At 40.8% G+C, this 13,726-nt stretch overlaps 1 protein-coding gene across 13 annotated transcripts in view; it reads left to right on the top strand.

Annotated features, from left to right (window-relative positions):
- Window positions 1-13,726, top strand: part of KIAA0825 (KIAA0825 ortholog) — a 419,202-nt gene that overhangs the window by 154,717 nt on the left and 250,759 nt on the right. For all 13 annotated transcript variants that reach the window (XR_012158966.2, XM_078852812.1, XM_073344493.1 and 10 more), the window contains 2 exons: window positions 11,020-11,114; window positions 12,847-13,074. Coding sequence is in view for 12 of the 13 variants with exons in the window: in XM_078852812.1 (XP_078708938.1) it covers window positions 11,020-11,114; window positions 12,847-13,074 (323 nt within the window). In the remaining variant the exon portion in view is untranslated. The remainder of the gene's footprint in view (window positions 1-11,019; window positions 11,115-12,846; window positions 13,075-13,726) is intronic.

The following is a 13,726-nucleotide window of genomic DNA, read 5'->3' as shown; positions in this document are numbered from 1 at the left end:
ATCGCTGTATGGGGAGATGAATCCATTCGAAAACATGAAATGCCAAAATATTTGAAAAAAACTCCAAGGGCATGAAGGACAGAGGCTATAACAGGGACCATGTGAAACTTAAGGAGCTCAGGCAAGCCTACCAAAGAAGCAGAGAGGCAAACGGCTGCTCCGGGTCAGAGCCCCAGACATGCCGCTTCTATGATGAGCTGCATGCCATTCTAGGGGGTCCCCCTACAACTACCCCAGCCCTGTGCATGGACTCTGTCAGTGGACTCTCATGCAACAGGGATGTGGATTTTGGGGATGAGGAGGAGGAGGAGGAGGTTGAAGCACAGCAAGCAAGTGGAGAAACCGTTTTCCCCAACAGCCAGAAACTGTTTCTCACCCTGGACCTAGTACCCTCCCAACCCACCAAACGCAGGCTCCTGGACCTAGAAGGCAGAGAAGGGACCTCTGGTGAGTGTACCTTTGTAAATATAGTACACAGTTTAAAGCAAGCGTGTTTAATGATTAATTTGCCCTGAAGACTTGGGATGCATTTGGGGCCAGTACAGCTACTGGAAAAGTCTGTTAACATGTCTGGGGATGGAGCGGAAATCCTCCAGGGACATCTCAGTGAAGGTCTCCTGGATGTACTCCCAAAGCCTTTGCAAAAGGTTTCTGGGGAGGGCAGCCTTATTCCGTCTTGCATGGTAGGACATTTTATCACGGCAGGCCAGCAGCATGTAGTCTGGAATCATTGCATAACAAAGCATGGCAGCATATGGTCCTGGTGTTTGCTGGCATTCAAGCAACATCCGTTCTTTATCTCTCTGTGTTATCCTCAGGAGAGTGATATCATTCATGGTCACCTGGTTGAAACAGGGAAATTTTATTAAGAGGACTGTCAAGGTTCCTTCCCCACTCTGAACTCTAGGGTACAGATGTGGGGACCTGCATGAAAGATCCCCTAAGCTTATCCTTACCAGCTTAGGTTAAAAACTTCCTCAAGTTACAAACTTTGCCTTGTCCTTGAACCCTATGCTGCCACCACCAAGCATGTTAAACAAAGAACAGGGAAAGAGCCCTGGGGAAGGCTTGATAAAAATCCTCACCAATTTGCATAGGTGAACACAGACCCAAACCCTTGGATCTTAAGAACAATGAAAAAGCAATCAGGTTCTTAAAAGAAGAATTTTAATTCAAGAAAAAGTAAAAGAATCACCTCTGTAAAATCAGGATGGTAAATACCTTACAGGGTAATCAGATTCAAAACACAGAGAATTGCTCTAGGCAAAACCTTAAGTTACAAAAAGACACAAAACAGGAATATACATTCCATTCAGCACAACCTACTTTACCAGCCATTTAACAAAAGGAAATCTAACGCATTTCTAGCTAGATTACTTACTAACTTAACAGAAGTTCTGAAGAGCATTCCTGACCTGGTCCCAGCAAAAGCATCACACAGACAGACAGACCCTTTGTTTCCCTCCTCTCCCCCCCCCCCCCGCTTTTAAAGTATCTTGTCTCCTCATTGGTCATTTTAGTCAGGTGCCAGCCAGGTTATCTTAGCTTCTTAACCCTTTACAGGTGAAAGGGTTTTGCCTCTGGCCAGGAGGGATTTTATAGTTCTGTATACAGAAAGATGGTTACCCTTCCCTTTATGTTTATGACAGGGACATTAAGAGGTGTCCGTTCCTGTTGGGCTGTTTGCCTGTGACTGAACAGAAATCATCCCCGCAGTGGCGGGAGGGGTGAAGCAATCATCCCAGAGAATTGAGTGTGTGTGTTGGGGGGATCAGTTAGGTTTGTGCTGCACGTTAACCTGAAAACCGCAGCCCCTCCTTTTAAAGGGTCAACCCATTTTAAAGGGCCAACCCAACGGGTGCTTCGTATGTGAAATGAGGGTGCTGCTGTTTGAAACCATTTTCACATGTTAGGAAGGTTAAAGAAGCCAAAAGACTGTGGCTTACCATGTCTATCTGCAAGCCAAATTCTGTTGCCCGCTGGCCCTGCGTGTGTGATCGCACCATACCGGCAGGCCCTTGATATAAGAGGCAAAATGCGACCTTGTAAAGAAAGCACACATGCTACGTAATGTTAACAGCTTGGTTCACTGTGAAAGAGTCTACCCATTGTTCTCTAAAATTTCTCTTTTTAAAGACTAATCTCCCTTTTTCCCCTCCCGCAGCTACAAATGTTTCTTCGCTCCACGTATCATCTCTGTCCCAGAGGCTATCAAAGATTAGAAGCCAAAAAAATGCACTCGCAATGAAATGTTCTCTGAGCTCATGCAGGCCTCCCACGCTGAAAGAGTCCAGCTCAATGCATTGAGGGAGACAATGTCAGAGTCCAGGAAAGCACAAAATGAATGCAAGGACAGGAGGGATGAGCAAGAGGAGAGGTGGCGTCAACATGATGAGAGGAGGCAGGATGCAATGCTGACGCTACTGGGGGATCAAACTGATATGCTCCAGTGTACAGTAGAGATGCAGGAAAGGCAGCAGGAGCACAGACTGCCACTGCAGCCCCTGTGTAACCAACTGCCCTCCTCCCCAAGTTCCATAGCCTCTTCACCCAGATGCCCAAGAACGCGGTGTGGGGGCCTCCGGGCACCCAACCACTCCACCCCAGAGGACTGCCCAAGCAACAGAAAGCTGGCATCCAATAAGTTTTGAAGTGCAGTTTGGCCTTGTCCTTCCCTCCTTCTCCCGCCCCTCCCAGGTTACCTTGGCAGTTATCCCCCTATTTGTGTGACAAATTAAAAAAGAATGCATGAATTTGAAACAACAGTGACTTTATTGCCTCTGCAAGCGGTGATCAAATGGGGGAGGGGAGGTCGGTTGGCTTACAGGGAAGTAGAGTGAACCAAGGGGGGCGGGTTTCTATCAGGAAACAAACAGAATTGTCACACCGTATACTTGTCAGCCATGAAACTGGTTTTCAAAGCTTTTCTCATGCGCAGCGCACCCTGCCGTGCTCTTCTAACCGCTCTTCTAACTGGTGTCTGGCTGCGCGTAATCAGTAGCCAGACGATTTGCCTCAACCTCCCACCCTGCTGTAAACATCTCCCCCTTACTCTCACAGATATTGTGGAGCACACAGCAAGCAGTAATAACAATGGGAATATTGGTTTCGCTGAGGTCTAACGGAGTCAGTAAACTGTGCCAGCGTGCTTTTAAACATCCAAATGCACATTCTGCCTCCATTCTGCACTTGCTCAGCCTATAGTTGAACAGCTCCTTACTACTGTCCAGGATGCCTGTGTATGGCTTCATGAGCCATGCCATTAAGGGGTAGGCTGGGTCCCCAAGGATAACTATAGGCATTTCAACATCCCCAACGGTTATTTTCTGGTCTGGAAAGTAAGTTCCTTCCTGCAGCTGTTCAAACAGACCAGAGTTCCTGAAGATGCAAGCATCATGTACCTTTCCTGACCATCCCATGTTGATGTTGGTGAAACGCCCCTTGTGAACCACCAGTGCTTGCAGCACCACTGAAAAGTACCCCTTGCGGTTTATGTACTGGCTGCCTTGGTGCTCCGGTCCCAAGATAGGGATATGCGTTCCGTCTATTGCCCCACCACAGTTAGGGAATCCCATTGCAGCAAAGCCATCCACTATGACCTGCACATTTCCCAGAGTCACTACTCTTGATAGCAGCAGATCTTTGATTGCGTGGGCTACTTGCGTCACAGCAGCCCCCACAGTAGATTTGCCCACTCCAAATTGATTCCCGACTGACCGTAGCTGTCAGGCATTGCAAGCTTCCAGAGAGCTATCACCACTCACTTGTGAACTGTGAGGGCTGCTCTCATCTTGGTTTTCTTGTGCTTCAGGGCAGGGGAAAGCAAGTCACAAAGTTCCATGAAAGTGCCCTTACGCATATGGAAGTTTCACAGCCATTGGGAATCGTCCCAGACCTGCAACACTATGCGGTCCCACCAGTCTTTGCTTGTTTCCCGGCCCCAGAATTGGCATTCCATGGCATGAGCCTGCCCCATTGCCACCAGGATGTCCAAATTGCCAGGGCCTGTACTTTGAGAGAAGTCTGTGTCCATGTCCTCATCACTCTCCTCACCGCGCTGCCGTTGCCTCCTTGCCTATTTTGCAGGTTCTGGATCTGCATATACTGCATGATAATGCTCATGGTGTTTAAAGCAGTTAGAACTGCCGCAGTGATCTGAGTGGGCTCCATGCTTTCTGTCATATGGCGTGAGCAGGAGAGCAGAGTGGCAGCGGAAGCAGCGGGTGGATGACAATGTGGACAGCAATATGGCGCCCGCACAGAAAAAGGCGTGAAACGATTGTCAGCTGTTGCTTTCACGGAGGGAGCAAGGGGTAGGCTGGCAGCAGATGGTGCTGCTGGCTGGGAGAGCAGCCTAATGCAGAATGGCCCCGTCAAGGATTGAACTCACAACCCTGGGTTTAGCAGGCCCATGCTCAAACCACTGAGCTATCCCTCTGCCAATATTCCAGGCAGGACTGAATCTCCATTAGACAAAACTTAAAGAAGAGAATGACCTGAGCCACTCCCATTTATGCGCAGGAATCCCTGACAGACCTTACCGAGGTCTGCCAGAAGCACCCATGTCTACCCAGACACCCCGACAGACCTTACCGATGTCTGCCAGAAGCACCCATGTCTGCCCAGGCGCCCCAACCGACCTCACCGAGGCCGGCCAAGAGCACCCAGGAGATGACGAGGATGGCTACTAATCGTACTGCACTATCTGCTGCCACAGGGCAATGAGCTGCTGCTGTGTAGCAATGCAATCCCACGTCTGCCAGCACCCAGGAGATGGATGGTGACAGTGAGCTGAGCGGGCTCCATGCTTGCAGTGGTATGGCGTCTGCACGGGTAACCCAGGAAAAAAGGCTCGAAAAAATTGTCTGCCGTTGCTATCAGGGAGGGAGGGGGGCCTGACGACATGTACCCTGAACCATCCGCGACATTGTTTTTTGCCCCATCAGGCATTGGGATCTCAACCCAGAATTCCAATGGGTGGCGGAGACTGCAGGAACTGTGGGATAGCTACCCACAGTGCAATGCTCTGGAAATCGATGCTGGCCTCGGTACTGTGGACGCACTCCGCCGACTTAATGGTTTTAAGTGGGGACACGCACAATCAACTGTATAAAATCGCTTTCTAAAAATTCGACTTCTATAAATTCGACCTAATTTTGTAGTGTACACATACCCTTAATCTTTCATACTTTCTCCCTGTTAGCAGGAAATGGTATGCCTTACTTAACTACATTAATTGTGAGTAGTATTGTTTCTGTTCTCTTGGATACAAGTGTAATTACTCTAAGAAACTCTGAACACAGGAAAACAACACGATTGTGTTTAACAAAATATATTTTGTACAGAAACATCTTTTATCTAGTTATTTAGAGCAATATATATTTTGAAAGAAGGAATGTTAAGAAGGAAATGTTCTGTTTTCCATAAGGTATATGTAGGTCCTGACCCTGCAGACACTTACACCTAACCTTAACTTTACATAAAACTGTTGATGCAGAATGGTTTGAGCTTTCCTTTTCCTGAATTTTTCCACTCATTTATAATGACTGTCTCTATACTCATATTGTCTCCTAAGTGGTGTTTCTAGCTTCCATATCTGAGCAGGTGAGTGTCATTAGATCAGCTGAAGTGGCAGCATTCTGGGATGGAAGGCTCCCCTGGTTCCAAAGGAAGTACAAAATTTTGATCAACAATTAAAAAAATGTGATGATACATTTAATACAGATTAGGGCAGTGTGACTAGCTGACACCTTCATTTTCAGGCTTGCTGTTCTGATTAAGGTGATCTGGAGTACTAAGAAGAAATATGAAGTGCAGGCATGGCCAGAGAAATAAGAAAACAGTGTTTGAGAAGTAAAAGTTGGCATTATCTTCAGTTCATATTGCCAGAAATCTCAGTTGTAGTGGCTACCTGAAAGATAATTTGATATGGGAGAATGAGAACTATGTTTACAGTTGTTCCAGCTTTCTGTCAAGAATCCAGAAGGGAAACAAGATCTTCTCTGTCAATGCCCTATATTATCCTGATTAATCTTGGTCACTGTCTCACTAATAAAGCCTTGATTAGAAGGACGGCTTAAATACACCTAACAAGTATACTTTATTTTAGGCTGGCAGATGTCATGCTTGTGGTATAGGACTGGGAAAGGTAACAGCCATTTTGTGTACTTTTTTGGAAGTATCTTCTTTCCTATTAGAGGGCTTAGAAAATAATTTACGTGTTAGCTCACTGAGAGTTTGCAGTAGCACTGTAGGTAATTTGGGGATTTGTGCAATAAATAAAAAAGCAAATATTGCACTGATGTGATGTTTTCCCAGACATCAAATAGAGTGAGGCCCTACATTTGTTTCTTTTTCCTCTTGGCTATATTGAGTATCTGTAGAGGCCCTTATTAACCTTGTATTTAAGTCATACCAGGAAGTAACTGAACATTTTTTGGCTGTTGTAATAACAAGTTTAGTTGTTCTTTGTTCAGAATATCATCTGGGGACTTCAGACTTGATATTTAGAACATTTGTAAAGTTCCATCAGAAATAAAGTAGTTCTTTGGACAGTTTCTCATTTCACCCCCCTCCCCCCCCCAAGGTGGTATCTGAGTTTTATCTAAACCAGGAGGATTCTTGGCCCTCATTTTTCCCTAGACCCAGCGATGACAAAGAGCAATGGCTGCATAAATTGAATGTAAGAACACTTAGGGTTTATCTCAGAAGAATCAAAGATTTCAGATCTTCTGACAGATTGTTTGTACTCTTAGGGGGTCTTAAGAGGGGTCAAATGGCTTCTAAGAGTTCCTTAGCTAGATGGTTAAGGGATTGTATTAGGGAGGCGTATGTAGTTAAGGGTAAAGAGGCTCCCAGGGTTTGTAAAGCTCATTACACTAGTACTATAGCTGCTTCTTGGGCGGAGAGGTCGAAGGCTTCCACATTGGAAATTTGCAAGGTGGCCACCTGGGCTTCTCTTCATACTTTTTCATAGCATTATTGCTTGGATGTAGTCTCTTCCACAGATTCTGCTTTTGGTAGGAGGTTGCTTGTGAACCAAAAAAAGAACAGTGAAGAAAAGAAAGACATGTGGTTCACACTTCTAGCTGCCAACAAGACAAGTTTCTTTGCAGAGTGAACAATGGAAAGCTTAGAAGATCAATTTAGGCGATTGAAAATAGATGTTACAGGGAAGTACTGCCCACCAGTACTCTCTGATGATAACCCCATGGCAGACAATAGCACCAAGGGGCACATTGAACCAAAGTGAACTCTGTAGGGAGATGGCTGTAGAAATTGTACTGAGGTGATCTGGACAATTCTGTGACTTCAGTTTGAGAGTTCTGTGTCTGGAATCCTCTGGACTGTATTCAATAGGTTAAATTCCCCAAATTGTTTCACGCAGATGAACAAAAATGATCTATGTATTGCATTCTCTATTATAATTTATTTTCAGTATGCTTTTTAAATTCTTCATAGGTTTATTTCTTGACTACTTTATTTACAAACATTGCAAAGGCAGGTATTCCTCACTGAGGACTACATACATACCATGTTTTAAGCTTAAATTCAAAATATACTTCAATTATCCAATCACAGATAAGGAATCTGAAAAATGATTTAACTGATATAAGTACTTGATTTGTGCACCAACAACTCAACAATATATAGATTTTGCTTTTAGACTTGCTAAAACAATATACTTCTTAGAGGTGAATAAGCAAGAGGAATTTCTACCAAAAAGCATTTTTTGGGGAAAAGTCATAAACCACTAAAAATAGAATATGAAAGCGCTTTGACCATCAAATTGTAGTGTCAACAGAGCAAGTCAATATTTCTTATCTTTTTGAGAAAAGAAGCAGCATTTTTTCCTAGCAGATGCTGAATATATATTCCCTGCCCCAAGTATCTGCGCTTACTTCCAGCAATGTCATTATGGTTTCAGAAAAAGGTAGGTTTGGCCATCAGGGCTCTCTAGTAGGAGGTGGATATAATTAACCCTTTCCTTGCTGGTCTTTCACCACACCTGCTCTCATCTATTTACATTCAATTGAAATCACTGGAATGTTCAGACATACCTAGTACATTCAGCATCACAGGAGGTGTGTTCTATTTGAAGGAACCTGGAACATTCAGTAGCAGTCAGGGTTAAGTGTGAGATCCTTATTTAGAATGAAGAATACACTGACAAATTGCATTTTCCTTCCATCTTTAAGATGCGTTTTCTCTCTTTCTTCTGGCTTTTCAGAAGCCTCTTGTTGAGACTTTTAAAAATCAAAAACATCTAACACACTTTCATCTTTCTCTCACCTTTTTTCCATTCCACTGAGAAAGGTGAACTTTGGACAGATCTGATAATGAGTTCCAAGAAAAGCTTTTCCAGTGGAGCGCTTTGAAACACCCTGGGCAACGTTGTCAAGCCCTTAGGTTTACAAGCTTTGCCTCAGGGGACCAAAAAGATTTGCAAAGGTCTTCCTTTCACAGTTTAAAAAGAAGAAATCTTTTACTTTACATCCTTTTCTAGAAAGCATAATAAAAGGAAAATAGGATCAAATTTACAAGGTGCATCATCTTAATAGACAGCGTTTGAAGTTGTACAGACTTCAGCAAGACAAATATGATCTTTGCTTTGGTCCCAAAGGTAGATGCAGCTATAGCTTCTGTAGTAAATATTTTTTTCCAAAGGAGCAAACTGACTGGAAGATGGAATTTACACTTAGAAAGACATATGAGTTTTACTTTGAGATGTATATTTCCTCTGTTTGGTATGCTAGAACAAATGATGGAGCACAGAATCTAGGAGGACTTCAAATCTATCATTACGAAAATATTTTTGTTTTTTTCTTTTTATTAATGATGTTTCTGTTGATATTCTTCATTTTCTTCAGAATCTATTATCTCTAGTGGAGTTAAAATAAAAATCCTGGCTGAGTCCATATCAGATAGATGGGCAATCCAACCTGCAGGTAGTTTTGGTTGTAGTATTATTTACCTTGCTAACAATTATTTTTGAGGATGTTGAAAGGATCTGTGTTAGGTCCAGTCTTCAGTAATGACCTAGACAAGGGAGAACACAGAAATTGTCTGGGGTTTGTAAGAAACCCAAAAGGACTTAAGTTTGATAGTGGTGTGTAATTTGCACAGGAGTTTGTAATGAGATGTGTCAGCAGTTCTGGAATATTTATGCAAACATATCAAATTACAAACAACTGGTCATCTCTTCACAGGTCTGCTGTAGACTAACGGGGCAGATCCTTAACTAGTGTAAATTATCATGGCTCCTATGACAATTTATACTTGTTGAGGATCTATTTCAAAATGATGTGTTCGCTTCTGGTCAGTTCAATGAAAAAGTTAATAAAGTGGAGGGTGTTCTCAGAAGGACAGTGTAAATGGAGGCTAGTCAGTTTGACTTTTTGATAAAAGATTAAAAGAGTGAATTATATATTGCTTACTTGAGTAGTGACAATAAGAGAATGTAAGTCTTCTGACATTGAAAGGGTGTGGACACTACAGCAGATGAATATCTAACATAGTAAGAGAAAGTACAAATTTTCTTTCTCAGTGTCTGCTCATTATTCCCAGGTAGATTGGATATCAGGAGAAACTTTCTGAGAGCAAACTCTTAAAAATCTGGAACAATCTCTCAAAGGAAGTATTGGAAGCTCCAGCACACAGTGAATTTAAAAATAGGCAGAATTAAATGTATAGCCCATAACTACTTGCAGTTGGAAGGCGAAGTGGGTGACCTGATTAGTGTTGTCCATCTTTATATTCTGCCATTTTATTTTTCATATTTCTAAAAATAAAATTTTTTTTTCCCTGGAACTAGTTTCATTAACGTAACTTAAGACTGGACTTGAGGAAGTCATTCCAAGCCATGGAACACTGTTTAAGAGCATAAGCAAGATGCCTTCCTTCAAAGGATGCAGTATCTAAGAAAAAGGGAAAATCCATTTTAGACAAATGAGATCCTAAGGATCTCAAAGAAGTAGATGTTTTCTTCAACAGAAAAGCTTTCCCCAAACTTTGAGCATACGTATTGCCAATGCCTTCAAGCGGCAGAAGACCTTTTAATATATGCTCTTAACAATACTCTTTAGCTATGCTTGGTAGCATTCTATCATTTAGTGCTCCTTGTTTCTTGTCTTTAATTTCACATAAGACATAGTAAATTAGTAATACCTGCACCAGAATTGTATGTAAACTATATTAAGAAAGGGAAGGATGTTTAAATTATTAATTACGTTGCTTCTATTTACTTGTTGAGCACTGGTGGTATGTTTAGTGCTGCTCAGAACATTGGACAGACATGTACTCTGTCCTGTAAATCTAAGGGCAGATTGTACAAACACTTACACGTGCAAATAACTGCATGGGGCAATTCATATGTGTAAGTGTTTGCAGGACTGGGCCCTCAATTGGTGGCCTCTGTCCCAGTGATTGGTTTACTCCAGATCAAATCAGTGGCAAAATTCCCATTGAGATCAATGGTATCTGACTGGGCCATATATACTGGGCTTGCTAATGAGGTATTAGTTCTAAAGAAGTCTGTACTTGCTCTGATCATTATTTTGGATATAATAATTGCACTTAATTAGCTGCCATTTGATTCTTTTTGTGTCAGAATTTTAAAATCGCTTAAATGTTTAAAATATATAGTGCCACATAATATATTTAATTTATTGAACAAAGAACAGAAATTAATTTTTACATGGCTGCTCTAAAGTTATCTATTCTTGCTAGAAACAGGTGACTGCACAATCAGTATAAAAATGAATTAATGACAAAAGGAACTATATTTTATATGTTATCTATGCATATGTGTAAAATATGAATACAATGGGATGTGGATTTCATCAGGTTATATAAAAGGAGTTGTGTATAACCTGAATTTGACTTTATCGCAACATTAGTATTCTACTACATCTTGTTGAATTTTTTTATACTACATATTGATATATCAGAAGGTGTTGTAGGCTGCAGATTTTTCTACAGAATTAATCTTTTCTTTGATTCCCTTATCATACCGTGCAGGAGTTCTGAAGAAAGCTAGTGGGGAGCTTTTAATAGGGGAAACTAGAGCAAATGAAACCAGTGTGCATCCTGAACAGTTACTTCAGGTAAAAGAGGTGAGTTTGAAAAGAGTCTTACACTTTATAAGGATTTTGTTTCTTTTTCTTTTTCTCTTTGTCATCAATATAGATTCTGTTGGCATACTCATTATAAATGCCTGTTTCCAGAAGTTAATTGTTTGAATATTACAATTAATTTTAGACTGCAGAATCTCAGCTCAGGATGAAAAAATCCTATACAAAATGTGTATGTAAAGAGACAAAGGGGATTATCTTTTTTATTTTTATTTTTTTGGTACACGTTATACTGTAACAAAGTTAACATCAGAAGAACAAAATGCCACAGTTACAAAGAGGAAAACCAAAACCATGCACAAACATAAAGGTCTTTCTTTAATATTCCATGTGTTCTTGAATATATGATAGGCTGACAAAATGTACTGAAATCTTAGTAGCTGATCATGCAGATGCTTACTGCTAAGGTTTGTGTTAGTTCCTTTACTAGTCATTTAGTGCCATAATCCTTGCAGAAAGCACATGCAGGATTGTGGCTTGGTCTGTCCTCCATTTACCAATGAAATGTTGGAATTGAGTTTAGGGGATTTAAGTCTAAAAGACTTGCCAGGTCAGTCATTGCCCAGTAGTGGAATTTCATTAATCAGTACCAAATTTTAGGACTCAAATAGCTTGTTTAAATACACTTTGGATCTTTCTGTGGGACTTATGTTTGAATGTTAGCTTTATTAAAAGTATTTTGATCCAGATGAGCTATACCTAGCACAGAACCTGAAGACAATGGGGAGATATGTGCTGTCTTTGTACTCCCCAGATTGTGGGGTGGCTGTGGGATCAATTATGTCCCTGGCACAAGTTAGAGCAATGTAAGCGCTTTTCCAATTTCAGGCTGGTTATAATGCCTAACTTAGTGTATACGCACAATGGGCTATTGCAGCCTCTAGGGTTGTTAAAGTCCTGTCTCCTCCCCTCTCTTACCATACCACTTATGTCAGAAATTGGTTAGGTTAGGCCATGAAATATTCCCCTTAAACTAGAGACATTATCGGTTGGCCACTATTGTCTTTAAGCTCTAAGATGGCTTTACACAATCAAAGCAGTGCAAAACAGAATTAGTGTGAGCCAGGGGGTGGTCCATGATATTCCTCAGATCCACCTCAGAGGTCTCTATTTTTTTTGGCCAGGTTTGTGAACACCTGTGACCTAGACTAGTTTAAACTGTGGCCAAATGCAGCACTAAAGAAACGAATTCTAGCATTGGTATGCCAAATCTGGTTTCTCTAAACCGTTTACCATTCACAGTATTGGTTTGCTGGTTTTGAGTTAAAAGCATACTAGGGAAGTAAGAGAGAATATTACATGGTGTCTGATGTTGCAAACTATAAAAATGGCTATAAAATTTAATTGACTTTATTAAATATATTGAATTTAAAGGTTTCTTTATGTGGTAAGTAAAGTGCAGCCTGCTGCTTAAATAAAGATAGTTTTATTGAAATAGATTTTTATAAATGACATTTTGATATTTTTATTAAATCCAATAACAATTTGAATGAAACATTACTATATGTATTAATCTGTGTTAAAAATACATATGCTTTTTATTGTTAGTTCATTGTTTATGAGTTGTATTTTCCAACTTATGTGAATGGCTTTCACAGTATGACAGAATATCTCTAGATAACTTGTATACTGGTAGTCATATAAGATTGGAACCGTAACAACAGTAATGTTCATTGCTGAGTTTGGATTGATGTGATATACATTTATATTTCAGACTACTTTACTGGATTTTAGCTGGAGAAATGCATTTAAAGACCTGTCTTCTTCTGTGGCACACTGTATAACAATAGCAATTGAAGATTTTTCAACTAAAATTCTTCAGCTTGAGCAGAAAGAAGAGTCTTCAGCTGCAGTCTATACAATGAGCCTAGTAAACATCCAGCAAATGAGGGAGTCCTGGGAAACAGTCCACGAGGAGGAACAACCAAAACGAATTGCAAAGGCAGGTATCCAAAGATCTGAAGTTTGCCGGGAGACAGAATGGCAAGGTTGTTTGCTGTCCAAGCTTTGACATGCTTACAGTGCCATTAATATTCCAAGTTGTATATAAATGGAGTTAAAAAGAAAGTGAAAGGCATTAAAATACAATGCCAAATATTGTGTTATATTTTAACACATAGTCTGTACTAAACAAAATGAACTTTTTAACTTTACCCTTTTATTTTTTGCATCAAAAGGATTCAAAACCATTCTGATTAGTGTCTGTAGTGCTACATTCCAATTTGATGATGATATGCTTTCAAAATTTGAAGCATTGCTATAAAAGGATTTCCTGTATTTATTTCCTTAGGCATGCCATTTAATTAATCAGCATAACGAATATTATGGCCAAATTGGAGTTCTTTGATTTGGCTAAAAGGTCAGATATGTTGATAAATTAAATGGTTAGTCTAAGAATATATAATATGTGAAAGCTTTTTAATGTTGTAATTTTTGCAAGTGTTTTACCAATTTAGGATGGAAAGCAATTGATGCTAAGCAGAATTATTAAATGTTTAGTTAAAGGAGCGTCCAGGCTTTTAGTAAGATGGCTTTATTGAGAACAATACATACACTTGCCAGAAGATGACAATGTCCCCCCTATAACTAGCAGC

This window comes from Lepidochelys kempii, chromosome 5 (genome assembly GCF_965140285.1).
Source record: "Lepidochelys kempii isolate rLepKem1 chromosome 5, rLepKem1.hap1, whole genome shotgun sequence".
Lineage (NCBI taxonomy): Eukaryota > Metazoa > Chordata > Testudines > Cheloniidae > Lepidochelys > Lepidochelys kempii.
Note: the sequence above shows the minus strand (reverse complement) of the source record. Positions and strands in the feature narration are given on the sequence as shown.